This window comes from Gymnoscopelus braueri, assembly GCF_963280865.1.
Source record: "Gymnoscopelus braueri genome assembly, chromosome: 2".
Taxonomy (NCBI): Eukaryota; Metazoa; Chordata; class Actinopteri; order Myctophiformes; family Myctophidae; genus Gymnoscopelus; species Gymnoscopelus braueri.
Window position 1 is genome coordinate 24,345,371 of NC_137604.1, and position 15,526 is coordinate 24,360,896.

The 15,526-nt window shown below is 39.8% G+C and overlaps 1 protein-coding gene across 2 annotated transcripts in view; it reads right to left on the reverse strand.

Moving 5' to 3' along the window:
- mast1a (microtubule associated serine/threonine kinase 1a) overlaps nucleotides 1-14,525 on the reverse strand; it is an 84,403-nt gene extending 69,878 nt beyond the window's left edge. The window contains exons 1-3 of one of the 2 annotated variants that reach the window (XM_080451724.1): nucleotides 14,409-14,525; nucleotides 13,338-13,649; nucleotides 2,645-2,673 (exon numbers count right to left, since the gene is read on the reverse strand). In XM_080451724.1, the coding sequence (XP_080307850.1) occupies nucleotides 2,645-2,673; nucleotides 13,338-13,376 (68 nt within the window). In that variant the 5' untranslated portion in view covers nucleotides 13,377-13,649; nucleotides 14,409-14,525. Of the gene's footprint in view, nucleotides 1-2,644; nucleotides 2,677-13,337; nucleotides 13,650-14,408 lie in introns of both variants that reach the window. The other variant, XM_080451723.1, reaches the window with a different exon arrangement.
- Between the last annotated feature and the right edge of the window lie 1,001 nt (nucleotides 14,526-15,526).

Here is a 15,526-nt window from a genome sequence, read left to right on the forward strand (position 1 = left end):
GATCAATCTAGTATATTTTGATGCTAATAATCTAGTAATTTTGCTCAAGATAAACTTTTGAATACAGGCCTTTTACTTGTAACAGAGTTTTTTAATGTTGTGGTATTGCTACTTTTACTTAAGTCCCAAATCTGGGTACTTCTTCCACCACTGCGCTGTAGACTATGTGTAACAGAGCCGACAGAAGGCTGCGAGCAGCCCCTCCCATACAGACTGTCCGCCTGGGACATCTGCTGCTCTGAGGTACAGGACCAAGGTCATGGACAGAACACACTAGGGGACAGTCCTCTCTAGACGTGTGCACCCACACCATATGCACACCAGAATACACACACACATGTAGGGCTGGGCAATATATCCATATTATATTGATATCTACAAACTCACAACTCATTGCGATGTGACACGTTGACAACTTGTAGTTTTTTTTATGTTTGAAAATATATCACAATATATTAGCAAGCAGTTTGTCATCAGACAAACTGATGACTGGGCAGCTAGGGCTGCACGATTATGGCTAAAGTGATAATCCAGATGATCCTATTTCTTAATAATGATTAATGAGGATTTTTGGTGTAAAAATATGTTTGTTTACAGTTTTCTTAATTTCTTTGATTATCGTTAAAGTGATAATAATCCAGATTATTTTGCTTAATATTTTAATTGTGATTTGTGCTGTAAAAAGATGTTTGTTTATAATTTTCTTAATGTCTTTGTTGTGCCATGTCTTTGGTCAAATGGTATGTAATGGGCTCTGTGATTTGATGGATGGAGTCTGACGGATGGAGTCTGATGGATGGAGAGATGGGTTGTACAGTGTTCTTGTCATTAACGCCTTCGTCCTGGTGAGGAGATGAAGCAAGATATTTTGATAATTTCACAATCAAATAATTGTGAAACATAAAATCATGATTTTCTATTATTTCCAACAAATTCTGTAGCCCTAGCAGCTACTGTACACACACGGGCACGAAAGCACATGAATTTTATTTTCTCTCCACCCCCACCCCTCTCCCCCTCTTTCTCTCTCCTCTTGCTCAGGGCAGGCACATACATATGGTTATTGCCAACAAAATACCAATACCTCAGTCTATTTAGAGGGATTATGCTAATTCTTCACTTCAAATTACCCTGAACACAATACCAGGGCCTTCTGTGCAACAATAAGGCTTTAAATGATATGGGATTGGGGAAATATCATGGAAATAGTGGTTGGCATTCAGTTCACACACAGTGTGAAAGCAGGGAAGCAAGCTACAAATAGAATAACCCAGCATGGCTGTGGACATCTACAGCAATTTCTGGGAGAAAATTGCAACACTCAAAGATGACAGCAGCATCTGTGAGTATTTTGTGAAGGATTTCACCTCCCAGTACGCTCAAAGGCACCTGAATTCAGCCTGATTACTAAATAAACTGTTTGCATCAACGATCAGGAGAAACACATTTCTTTCAAATCTAGCGCTATGAATAAGTAAGAACAAAAAAAGCTATTTCAAATAAATGATACTGCTTGTAAACAATCTTGCAGAATGAAAGAAAGAAAGAAGCAAGAGAAAAACATAACCGCTGCTGTTCAGCACCATGGACAGAGACAGCGCAAGGCAATTTCAAAAACGTTTGCATGCTGTACTGAGACACATTAAAAGCTTATTCCATCTGCAAATGTGATTGTGGTGTTTCACACATGGTTATGTGGTATTTGGACAGTGAACTTGCAGGGGGATTGAAAATGACAGTTAGCAAAAATATTTCTGAAAAATCGTTTGACCAAACCTCAGCTTCACTTTCATTGCTTCATACCAGGCTTGAATCAGGGGAAAGTCTTCACATCAGCAATGCAGTTAAAAATGATTGGTTGCATTTTTTTCATCCCACCCGTTTTCGTGTCAACAACAGACTGGCGAGATTGTATTTGTGTTAAGCTGTCAACCTGTCAATCGAAGCATGGCTGCGAAAGTAAATTACATTTATCAAGACAGAGGCTGTTGTAATTGTGAAGCCGCTTTTAGTATATTCTTTACTCAGTTCTATTGTCTCATTGCTTGGTATATAATTAAAGAAATGACAATAACAAGACTTGAGACTTGAAAGAAGCTTTGAGTAGATGTTTTGCACTTATAGGGTATAGCTAAATACTGACAACTGGATTTAATGGGTCTTTAAGCCTGTCCACGCCAACAACCGCTGGCTGAGATTCAGTGGCTACATACTCGAGGGCTCATGTTGCCATGTTACATCTTAACCACATGAACCCTAGAGGCCCAGTCCCAATCTAGTCATAATAGGCAAACATTCCGTGAAAAAATAGACAAACATTCGGTGAAAATAGCAGATAATGCAAGCTCACAACATGCTGCGTTGCGACACGTTGTGAGCTAGTAGATCGGCTATTTTCGGCAAAGAAACTTGGTGTAGAGGGAAAAAAAGAGGGGTCCAAATATAGACCCCTAGGGGACCCCGGTCAACAAAGTAGGTTTAAGTGAAAATAATGCCGAGATCCCACATGAATACCAAAATAAATGTGTACGTTAATTTTGTCTCTTATCCTAAGACAGCTATACTTGTACACACTTTACAACTGAAACACACACACACACACGCACACACACACACACACAGATTATATAAAATGTGAACTCACCTACTACTTTTGCGGGGTAGGGGCAGATCCTTCTGAGGAGAAAGAGAAGGGGAGACAGATAAAGGGAAAAAGGGGAACCCAGACAGATTAGATCAGTTTTTCACATTACACATTTCTTACAGATAGAATCCGTTTTGTGACAATTCACTACATTTTCTTTGTGTTGGGCATACAGTCATCTCTCAAGACAGATTGTCTATTTGCATGAATAGATTTCTTTTAACTGATGTATTGCCAGAATGTGCGTGCAGTGACTGTAACTCAGCATTTGGTTGCTGTCGGGCAAAAACCTTGTATATCCATATTTATTTATTTCTATGTTTTTTCGTAAATGAATGCCATTCTTCATCATACAAGAATGTCACACAAAAGTAGTGAAAATAGCAGATCTACAAGCGCACAACGTGACACGCGTTGTAGATCGGCTAATTTCACTATTTAAATTTAAAATAATAATAATATAAAATGGAATAGTTTGGGACATATGAGGTTTCCAGCCGACAGTTTTCACAGCAACAATTTGTTGCTGTGAAAACAAGCTTGTGCTAAAGATAATTCTAAATCAATTAGTAGCACAACCACATTGGCCTACTTTCACCGCTTCATTAAAGAAGACTGAGAATAGCAGTGATTGAGTGAAAGACTGAAACTGGTTCAATGAATTCTGTTAATGTCAATGGAAATTATTCATTGCCGCTATTGGAGCAAGCTGAGTTTTTATGGGAACCCCAAATAGTGCCTTGAAGAAATTGTGCAGACATCTGAAAAACGTATATGATGTGTTTTGACAAGCAATGGGAATGATGTTCATTCATGATTGCTTCTGCAGTTAAGCACAGTTCAAAGAGATGCATATTTTCATATTGAGGTGCCGACCAACAACAGCAAATAATAAAATCAAGAACAAGAAACAGCCGCAGCACACTCATAGTTTCTGATGCAAAATATTTACATTATAGGGCACATACAATCAAAAAATAAAACATTTAGATGAAATGTCATCTTCTTTTATTCTCTATATACTAAATAAAAATTTTTTTTATTGTAAGCTACTTTTGCTGTTAACCCCTAATGGATCGGGTTAAAATTGAGGGACATCATGGGAACACGTCTCTTGCAAGCTCTCAGACAACTTTACTTTACCCCAGGATGCATTGAAGCTGAGTGGAGCCAAAGTGAATTTAAAATGGCTTCTGTCAAGTTTATGATATTGGGCCAAAGCAGCAAGGAGTCTAATATAATTAAGATCCATTGGGATTGATCTCACAAACAATTATTGTGCTTGTTGCGCATCAATTCCCTATTTGATACCCCTTAACATGGTCTCAGGTAAGATTGGGTTACCACTGGTTTCTATAGTCAGCCTGTCCATAGGCACTTAAGAAGTTATTTTTGAAAGTCCAACTGCTGTCATTTGTTTTGGTGTACTCAGGGTTTTATCATACAAGAACATGGCTGCAGACTGAAAGGAAAGCAAGAGAGTAAACAAACACGGCAGGGTTAGGTGATGAAAACAAAACAAAACAATGGAGGAACAATCTGATGAAAGAAAGCATATAATTGGATTTTGCAGATAAGGCTTGCAGTACTGAATTCCATCTCTATTTTACTTTCTTGTCATCTCTCTCTCTCTCTCTCTCTTTGTATTTCAGTGGAGGTAAACAAGCATTATGACATCGAAACAAAGCTGACATAACATGACTTGACAGTTGGTGCTGCCGTCTCCAAACAAACTAAAAACAAAGTCCTTGGCCAGGTTCACCACGTTTTCATTTGGAACACTGTCAGGAACATTGTGGAGGGCCAAGTCAGCAGTGGCAAACCAACAAGACATATCAATATAAATCATATTGTGATAGACTAGCTTTGGAAAGACCATTGCCAAAAAACATCACCATTATTCTAATGAGGAATTTAACCCTGACATCCATCCTGATTTTGGGCATGCCATTAGCTTACTATAGACAAAAAGTGGTTAATGGGTGCAAAGTTTATCATTGTGCGAATTGATTTCTCTGAAATTAAGTAAAAGTGATTGTGAATGCTACTTATGTTTGAAATTATGTTTTCTGGGACATAAAATGTTTTCCAATGAGGCTCAAAGTTAAAGTCGAGTAAAGTGGTGAGCAGTGGTGCTTTAAATAATGCCAAAAATAAAAGAAAGGCTGTATAGTACTAAGTTGGAAAATATTCATTAAGATTAATACATAATGTGTTTATGTCTGTCTACATCACAACTCACAGAACAGTTCAATGACCTCAGACCTGCTTGTTCAGACCAGAGAGGACAGCTTTTCTCAATGGAGGTGACATCATCCAACATCAATCAATCATTCATCACCGTGATCATCAAGGGGAAGTGATCTCAGCTAGAGTGACTCAAAGGAAACATATGTGTGTGCCCGATGTGTGTGTGTGTGTGTGTGTGTGTGTGTGTGTGTGTGTGTGTGTGTGTGTGTGTGTGTGTGTGTGTGTGTGTGTGTGTGTGTGTGTGTGTGCGCGCGCGCCCGTGTTACGGGGGTGTAGGAGGTGACTAATGGAATAAGACCCCAACACCTGCTGCCTCTCACTCTCTCTCTGCCCAGCAGAATGATGGAATATGTGTTGTTTCCATGTAACTGTGCAGTCATTTCAGCATTTCTTACAATGCAATAGGGCATAGCAGTGGCGGCCATTTTCTGGTTCCATCATTCATTTTCCCCATAGAGATTTCCAAAAATATTTATATAAATTAATTTAAGCCTAGAATCAAGCCATCCAGGATCCTGGTGAATCATGACCATAAAGCTTTTGATTCTGTAAAACAAAAATTGGGAATATTTAATCATATGATATAGTATATTTAATAAATACCCTTTGTTTTGCGGTTTTCAAAAAGAAAATTGCACAGAATCAAACATTTTATGGTCATAAATCACCAGGATCCTGGATGGCTTGATTCTAGGCTTAAAATAATTGATATAAATATTTGTGGAAATCTCTATGGTAAAAATGAATGGGGTCTGGAACGATGGAACCAGAAAGTGGCCGCCACTGCTATGCCCTATTGCACTTTTTAAATATAGGACATTCTAATACATGGCCAGATTTTCTTAGACAAAGATCCTGAAATCTAGCCTGACACTCAGCCTGAATTTTCATTTCGTTTCACTCCATTATTCAGTCTGAAAGCCCTCTCAGTGCAGCCGTTTTCTGAGATGGGGGCGTGGCCAAAGTTGGCCTCTTTGGCGATTGGTTCATACTGGATTATCCCGATCCCGATTCGGTGTACAGATTTTCAACCGAGAAAACCCCGCCTTCGACAGCGTCACCAGACCCTGAATGCGAGGCTAGCGAATCAGGGGGTGGAGCCAGGCTACCTGAAATCCCCATGCTGAAAGGTTTCTTTCTACTGTACATGAAAACTGCCTGGTATAAAAAGTACAGCCTGGCCGATATCTGTCTGGCTGAAATAATGGAGATTATTAGATTTTTTTTTATGACATCGGTATCTACAATTATGCAGCCAATGTTTCCTGTTTTCTTTTATCGACTTAGGCATGTCATTATGGGCAAATCTATCCATTTTTTACGTGGTTAGATAAATATGAAAACATTATTTGTTTATTTAATTTTTTTGCTTATATAAAGTAAAGGACCTACACCATGAATTTAAAAAATAATAATAATATTTAATATCATATTGTTTATGTCCCTCAAACGTTTTTCAAAAGGTTTGAGCCTAAATCAAGCCTCAGATATACTCATTCCAACTAACTTCTCTCTGGCTTATAAAGCACTTTCACCTGCAATACCACATTGTCCTGTTTGGCACGGGCGCTATTGAGCCAGTTTGTATGCATGTTATCTCCTGGTTCTGTGTGGAAAAAGTAAAAAAACGGGAGGGATTGTACCCTGACGTGACGTCACGTCAGGGTGAGAATCAGTTTGGCCTGTTTTGAGACTAATTTACAGAAAACCCCAGATTTGCTGTGAAAGCCTGAGTGTTCAAACTGGGGTATTTTTGGGGATAGAAGAGAGGTAGGGGAGACCAAAAACTTTTCATGGTGTAGTCCCTTTAAATGTTCTCAAATAGAAACTTTAATAGAATCTACGTTTCCCAAATTGGTCACAATTGTTATGGTCAAAACACCAGAAATTGCTGGGCTAGGACTCTCCAACATCGGGATCGGAAGCGGCCCCAAAAATCTGGCATTAGTTTTCTAATAAAAAGGGAAAACTACGCCATGAAGAAGGGAGGATGTTTGAAATATCTTGATTATTGTAGCATTGGCAGGTAGTCACAAACGGACGTGCAATTCCCAAAGGGGTTCGTATATCACAGAGACGTGCGTACAACCAGTGCGTATGACCAGGTGTGATGATTACTCTGGAAGGCTGCATCCAACAGCATCCAACTTCAACGTCACCGTGCTGAACCGGGCTAAACAGTGTTGCCATGTCCGCTTATTATAAGCGAATTTGGGCTTATTTTTCTGTAAAGTTGATTATAAATATTGGTAGCTGTGGGGTGCGGTTTTTTGGGCTTGTTTCTAAAGTGTAGTTGGTTATTTGGGCTTGCTTCACAATTGTTCAATTGTTTTAACCGGTGGTTCTCAAATATTTTTATGTCATGGACCCCCAAGTTAATATGTAGGCTAATTTATCCCTATAAGCCCCATCTGAAAATGTTTTGTGCCAGCTGGAGGCAGATTTGTGTTGTTAGAATGTTTAAAAAATCTTCCATATATTCCACATTTTATTACAAGATTTTTTTTTAATATAGCAGATCTACAAGCTCACAACGGTTTAATTAAAGTGCTTATAATGGCCTAAGTGCCAGTTGCTTCTTTTGGGCTTGTTTTCCTAGACCTGGTTGCTTATTTCTCTCACAACATCTGGCAACGCTGGTGCAAGTCTGAAGTTGAACTCCGCCTCGTCTAAAGATAACAGATGCGGCTTCGCATCGCCTTGACAACTTACTGTTCTGTCTGGAAGCGGATCACGTAATAAATGCTCTCATGTGTAATGAGAATAAAGAAGTTTACAAGGTTTAACCCCATTACCAAATAAAAGGCTAATAAAACGTGGAAAGGATATATAAGCCTTTTCTAATGAACATTGCGCACCTTTACCGAGGTAAAAAGATGATGTTGAAAATAAATCCAGGGCATACAAGTGGAACGCTTCTTATCCGATTATGGACCAGAGCTTATTGATTAAATTAGTTAATTTTGGATATCACTGTCCTACGTCGGAATGGGGAATGGATCTTCTGGACACAGCTTTCATCCACTTTAGTTTCCTCATCAGATGGTAATATGTATTAGGCTGTTGTGTGTGGCGTTCATGTGATCAATCTACAGTAGCCTACAGTAGCTTTACAAATTAATACCGCGGCACGGACACTGATGCAAGTCAGTCCCTTCGCAGTTTCATTAAGGCATGATAGCCTATTTTCATTATTACATGACACTTTGTCTGAGATGGCCCGCTGGCAAACACTGAGGGGGACCTAATAATTCAGCTCTAAATGCGACTCATAGCCTAGAAAATAAATAAAAAGCGGTGGAATCTACATCATGTCTATATTATGCATAGGCTACAAGCAATACATCGTTTGACATTTATTTTTAATTTTTTATATATATGTGTTGACAAATGTTGGGCACATATATATTTTATTTGAGGTTTGCCACTGTTGTAATTGATTTTGGCATGAAGAATAAAGCATTCTAAAGACATACGCACATTTCAGCCCTGGTAAGACAGCCTCGGGGCTGACCTGAGAACGTGCGCACCTGACGCACAAAACGCAGACCAAAAAACGTTTATGAATCCGACTGCTGGTGTAGGATTTGTCCTAAATGCCGGTACGTACAAAATATGGCCGTAAATCCCTTTATGAATCGGGGCCATTGTACCTACATACTGCATATGTGCAACTATTACAGTTCATGTTTCAGCTTGAAAACCACTTAAGCACCAATGTTATACTTCGCCGATCAACAAGTGCACAATACATCGCGATGTGATGCGTTGTGAAGTTTTAGATCTGCTTTTTTTCATTGTGAACATTTTAGAATGTTTTAAATGTTGCGACACCAGGGTGGAAGTGGTTAAAAGAGTGGAACAACAGTGTAACTCACAGCATATAGTTACATACTGCATAGCACAGTCATGAAAGGAGATGGTAATTGTTATTGTATTAAGAGAGTCTGGGATTTCTTTATTGGCACTAAGCAAACCTTTAAATGAACTGCTTGATTTAGTTATTTACACAATGTTCCTCAGGTGATACCTCATTCCAAACAGGCCGTGAATTATTTAACTGTCAAAGGTGACAAATCATAGAAGTATTTGACGTGGAAAATAACTGTCGCTGTATGTACCATGACATATATGTCAAGCAACTACATCATAATGTGAAATGATTGTGGGTGAGGTGATAGAAAGTAAACAACAGAGCAATAGCAATGCCTGAATAATGGTTATTTAATGGATGGTCCTCTTCTGTTTTGCTGGAGTTGTGCCTGTGTGTGCCTCTCAATGATGGCAAACTGTGAAAACCATTTCCTGTCCTTCAGATTACTGATAAAAAGCCCATCACATTCACAGGTTTCCTGCTCTGTCTACAAATCACACACACACACACACACACACACACACACACACACACACACACACACACACACACAAATATGTGCATGAGTACACACAGGCGTACACACTATGACAATATCCATCTATGGGAGAATGGCTGAGCAGGTAATGTTGGATGTAGGTAATGTTTAACGCATCACCCTTTCTCTCACACGCACGCACGCACGCACGCACGCACGCACACACTTTTCTATACAACACAACAGAACACACCACACACACACACACGCACGCACGCACGCACACACACACACACACACACACACACACACACACACACACACACACACACACACACACACACACACACACACACACACACACACACACACACACTTCCTTGGAACACTCATTCTGTTATTCACATGCTCTGTGCCATTATTTGCAACTGCCAGTGTGTACAAATCATTCCTATGCTCCACAGTGCCCATTCCTTCATGAAATGACAAGGCCATTCCAAACAAATGAACACACTGTACAACTAAACTCTGTGAGCCAGGGAAGTGGACGTGACCTGAGGCATTTTTGTTTCTTTCCATGACTTTCTTGGCTTATTATTACACAAGGAGAAAACAAAGGCAATTTGCATAAAGGGCTCCTTTAGCATTAACCACATTAACCCTGGCATCCCTCAAATGTTTGAAAATGTCACACACAAAATATAGTTCAAACCCCTGTCATAGTCAAAAAGAGAAACTTTTGGTGAAAAAAGGCAAACATTCTGTGAAAATAACAGATTTGCAAGCTGAGCTTGTAGATCTGTTATTGCCTAACTGCCCAAAGGCCCGAACAAAGTAAAATAAGAAAATACAGGCAGAGGGAAGGGTTTCTGCAGATACAGACACCACCACATACTTTCTAGTGGGTCATAAGTGATGATGATTGAGATGTAGATCATTTGTTTGTTTTCTTTGATTGATATCTCTTCCCTCTTCCCCCCCCCCCTTCTTCTTCCCTTTCTTTTTTTCTATGGAAATAACAAAACGTTAGAACTTGCAAAATAACGAATTTCACCCACTTTTTTACTACAGTAAATCTGTGATGTGACAGTAAAGCTTATTCTGATTCTGCACCGAAAATGTCAATAATATTTGTAGGTGTAATAATCTGCTATCAGGTTTAACATAATTCCTTGAATTCAATGTTGATGACTTAGACCAAAAATGTATGGGGTGTTTTCATGTTATATCTCTGTCAAGAAGTTAGTTATTGAGTTGTAGCCTTTATTGGGTTTCTGTCCTGAGCAAATCAGCAGAGTGAATACACGGTGAATCCTCAAAAATAACGAGCTTCATTTGTCAACTGTGTCCCTCGTTTGAGTCAGATCTGTTAAATATAGCATTCACTGCTCCACTACAGAAATGTTGAAAGAAAGCAGTGAGTGAATGACAGTACTTGGCAAAGTGAGACGCTCCTCCTGGACTGATCACACACTTTCACTACCACTTACTGAAAATGGGCATACTGCCCAGAGCAAAATAGTAGAGATGCTAGTGTGTGTGTGTGTGTGTGTGTGTGTGTGTGTGTGTGTGTGTGTGTGTGTGTGTGTGTGTGTGTGTGTGTGTGTGTGTGTGTGTGTGTGTGTGTGTGTGCGTGTGTGTGTGTGTGTGTGTGTGTGTGTGTGTGTGTGTGTGTGTGGACATACACAGGTTGTATTAATATAACTTGATTCTTCTTCAGCTGAGAGACATCATGAGTTATGATAACATATGTAAGGCAAGCGTGTGGGTACAGTAATTGGGCACATGGGACTACGTACTGTAGTGTATGGTACCAGGGGATTATTGTATGTTGATTTTAAAAAAATGTCATCTCAAATGCTCTCTTCAAAAGAAAAATGCATTTAAAGTTTTACAAATGCACGGCATAGACATGCTACAAATAAGTGTGTTGCTACATGAAGTACACACTTGTCACAACAAAATGCAACAGACCATGAACAATTTGAGTTTAAATTTGAAAAACTAAAGAAAGAAAGAAAGACAGAAAGAAAGAAAGATTTAAATGATCACAGTTGGAGGCTGTAATTCCCTCATGAGCTCAGTTAACTGAAACTTGATTCATGCTTTGGCGACAAAAGTGTGTTGCTCAACAGAAATATATATTTTAAACTGAAAACAAAACCATTTTTTTCTAGTTGGAAAATATGTTATTTTGTCACATGGCGCTTTGTCGACAAAGCATACAAATACAGGCTTAAGCTTAGAGGAAGAAGAGTAGAAGCAGAGTAGACACAGTCAATCAAGTCAGACTCAAGCTTTCATACAGTAGCTCAAGAGTCTGACAGAGTTATAGTGAGGATGACAGCTCAAATACCAAATGCCATGCTGTCACAGACAGACAGACAGACAGACAGACAGACAGACAGACAGACAGACAGACAGACAGACAGACAGACAGACAGACAGACAGACAGACAGACAGACATAACAGAGAAGAGATAACTGCTGAAGGTGATCATGACAGAATGGCTCAGACTAGAAAGAGGTAAAAGTGACACTGACACTGAGTGAGTTGCTGTGATAGGAAAAGGATATCAAACGGAACACAACCACCCTAAAGACTAATCATTGTGTATATTCCGGCACTATACCTGCACCCAGTGATCTTGGTACATAGAAATTGACCTATCGAAGATTCTGACGTTCAAATGTACATATTTTTTGTTTTGATTGTATTGCTGTATTGTTGTATTATGCTTTCTGCTTTGGCAATGTAAACGTATGTTTTCTCATGCCAATAAAGCCCTTTGAATTGAATTGAATTGACACTGACATCGAACACGATTGCGAGTATACACAACTGCACATACAGACTCACATCTACTAGGCTGGCTAAAACGTTTTAACTTGATTACACACACAGTGAACATAAGCATTGTACTCCCCCACAATGACATAAAACCTATTAACATTAATTATTTCCTCCCACTCTTCAAATGTCTCTAGTGTGAAAGTGGATCTGTGCAGTAAAAAGGATGCAGATATTCTAATAGCCACTTAAATGGGGTCTAGTATGTAGCCCACAGCTGCTGCCTGCCTCCAGGCTGGGCTGCAACCCCCCCCCCCCCCCTCCAGCCCCTAGGCCCTTTCAGCCCACCCTGACCCGACTGCTGGTGGTTGGTCTTCCTCCCTGAGGGGACCCAGGACAGTTTGTCCACCATTAGACCTACTAATGGGCCACATCTTCAGCATTAGATCTCCTCAGTCTGAGATATGGATATCGACCACCTCAGTGGAAATGGAGAGGGGTGACGGGGTTGGTGCACATGTTCGTATAAGCATCATTGTGACTGCATACACACATTTCACTTGTGAACACACATGCCGACAGCCGACTGACAGACACACAGACGTGCACAAACTCAACGCATGCACTTTGCATCCAACTAAAAGCAATTAAACTCATATGCACTCTGCATCCGACTAAAACCACGGGCGTCAGTGGACTTACAAATGATTATATCTGCTTCCTCTGTGGGTGCATGAGACTGTCAAGTAGGTAGAGTGCATCATATGTTGTACATTGAGTGTATGTGTGTGTGACTGTGTGTGTGTGTGTGTGTGTGTGTGTGTGTGTGTGTGTGTGTGTGTGTGTGTGTGTGTGTGTGTGTGTGTGTGTGTGTGTGTGTGTGTGTGTGTGTGTATTAAAAAAATCAAGGATAAAGATTCAGCATGTGCATTCAACCACACAAACTATTGCTATTTTTTTTTATAAACCCCATTTACATTTTAGAATGTCATAGTAATTCGTCCTATTCATTTCTCTGCACCGCCCTCATATGTGGGCTTAGTTGCTGTATAGCCAACTCGCAATAACGTCCAGATTGCATATAACTTGTTGTTTCAAGTCTTGGATACATTCCTGATAGTTTATAAATGTATAATACAAAATATAAATGGTTATAAAGGGTAGGTACTGTAGCAGCCCTTTGGCTGACACAAACTGTGATTTCTATTAGAAACGGCGAAAAGTAGTTTCATCCCTCACTCAATAATAGCCTATAATATACGAAACTCCACCTCTAGAAATGATCCATAAGTGTTCTCACCTGTAGCCTCCGCCGTCGAATTATTCCGGAGTCATCCATGGCAGCAGGCTCTTAACACGGTTGGAGTTTACTTTGGTGGCCCTGATGTGGTTTCCAAGTGACATGGGCGTCCCCGCGTGGCTCTGCGCTGACAAACGTCTCTCCACTGGCTTTCACTGTGATGGCAGCCAGGATCCCATTCTGCCCGACCGGCTGACAGGCAGCAGAGTATATTGGAGACTACTATACTGACTAGGCTACTATCACTGTGGGAACTGCTGAATAAGCACCCCCCGCCTGGTGGGAGCAGCGTGCTCTGAATGCATAGTGCTGCTGCTGGAACAGAACAGAGATGCAGAGAGAGGAACCCCCAGTGAGTAGAGCTGACTACAATCTCACAGTCCAAAAGTTTGTCACACCAGAGCTGCGATCAAAAAGTTTGACGACGTTATTTTCTCTCGGCCCAGTTACCAGTGGCACATTATAACATGTAAATATAATAACAATGGCTATTTTAATACTAAATGCACCTCATACACTGGAGGACCTCAAAGCCCTGGGCTTTTTAATCCTTTTAGCATCCTTTTGTATAAATCTGTACCACTGTACTTTTTTGCAAACTGTTAATAAAGTATTTAATCAATCAATCAATCAATCAAAATTGCCGTCCGTGCAGCACCAAGCCGGGGATGGCAATTATACCCTTAATTGGCACCCTTTACCAATAGGATGGCAATTATACCCTTAATTGGCATCCTTTACCAATATAATTTCATGCCAGAGCAGGTGTAAAGCATTAGGCAACAATATAATAATCCTTATGCTAAGAGTCCAGGCACGGCAGGCAGGTTTGATATCATATCATTACAAATCACAACATTCATGCAATCTACACAATCTATGGACTAAGCCAAGCAACGATGGTGCATGTATATAAACATAATAATACACTAGGACAATTACAAAGGCTACACGCATCTCCAAAGCCATAACATAAGACACGAACGAGATCAATAGATTTGAATGCGACAGGGTTGTATCGTTTCAGTAATAATAACAGGCTACTCCGTCCCTATGGTAAAAGCGACATACGTTTGGTGCTGAAAACATATTCTCTTCTTAGCGTTTTCCGTCTTCTGCAGCAGAAATGTCTCCGCTTCTCGTGGTTTGTAGGAGAGCTGTTGTTTTTCACTACGGCGTAATGTTTTCATGTCGCGGTGTGTAATATTACACGCGTATCTCCAGCTCCAGCTCCAACCATCATGTCTACTTCCTACTGAACACAATCAAACGATGTTTAACCCCTCAACGACCACAGTCTTCACAATAAATGCACATCGAGATGTTCCTTTCAGATTATGTTACATGCCTGGCTGGTCATGCTTTGGGTCTATGTGGATTTAATTACGACGTGGATTTACAACATAACAAGTGGTGATGGTCTGCTGCTCCTTCATTTAAATTATACACATTAATTGAATTGCACTAAATTAGTCAACATTTTGCCTTTCAGCACCACACATAGGCTATTCTACATTCTGTCATGCGTGGCATTCATTCAATGCCATGTCATTTAACCACTTTCAACCTGGCGTCCCTATGTTGTGCATGTCATTATAGGCGAACATAAAACATAAAAAATATATATAAAATGTATTAAAAAACTTTTGAAAGTATAAAATAGGGTGGGCATAACAGGTTCTGACCCCAGGCCATGTCCCTGCTAAACACTCACCTAGCTACTGAAAATCAAGCCAGGTGCAACAAGAGAAATATCTTTTAGCCAACTCTCTGCAGATATGACCTATTTTTCTCCCAACTTATTGTTTTTAAAAAGAGTACAGACAGTAGCCTATTTTTAATTTCTGAAACAGAACATGCCTACATTGTCTAACAAGCTAGACAGCTATAGCCTACTAAGGGGAAAATATCAATAAACAAATGGGATAAGGCAATAGATACAGAAATTACAGAATTAGAGATGAAAAGAAATACATTGTAATAAAGTACAAATAAATATTACCTATGTGAATTTACATTCAGATCCCTATGTGCTAAATTATGCCCACTTGGTAAATTGTTCACCTTGTAATCTGAGTTAACCTTTCCATGTCTCGGATTTCTTATGTTTCTTATGTTTTTATTTTAACAAATGTGACAATAGTCAAGAATACAACAGCAATACTCAGCCACTGTTCATGGGTTGGAGA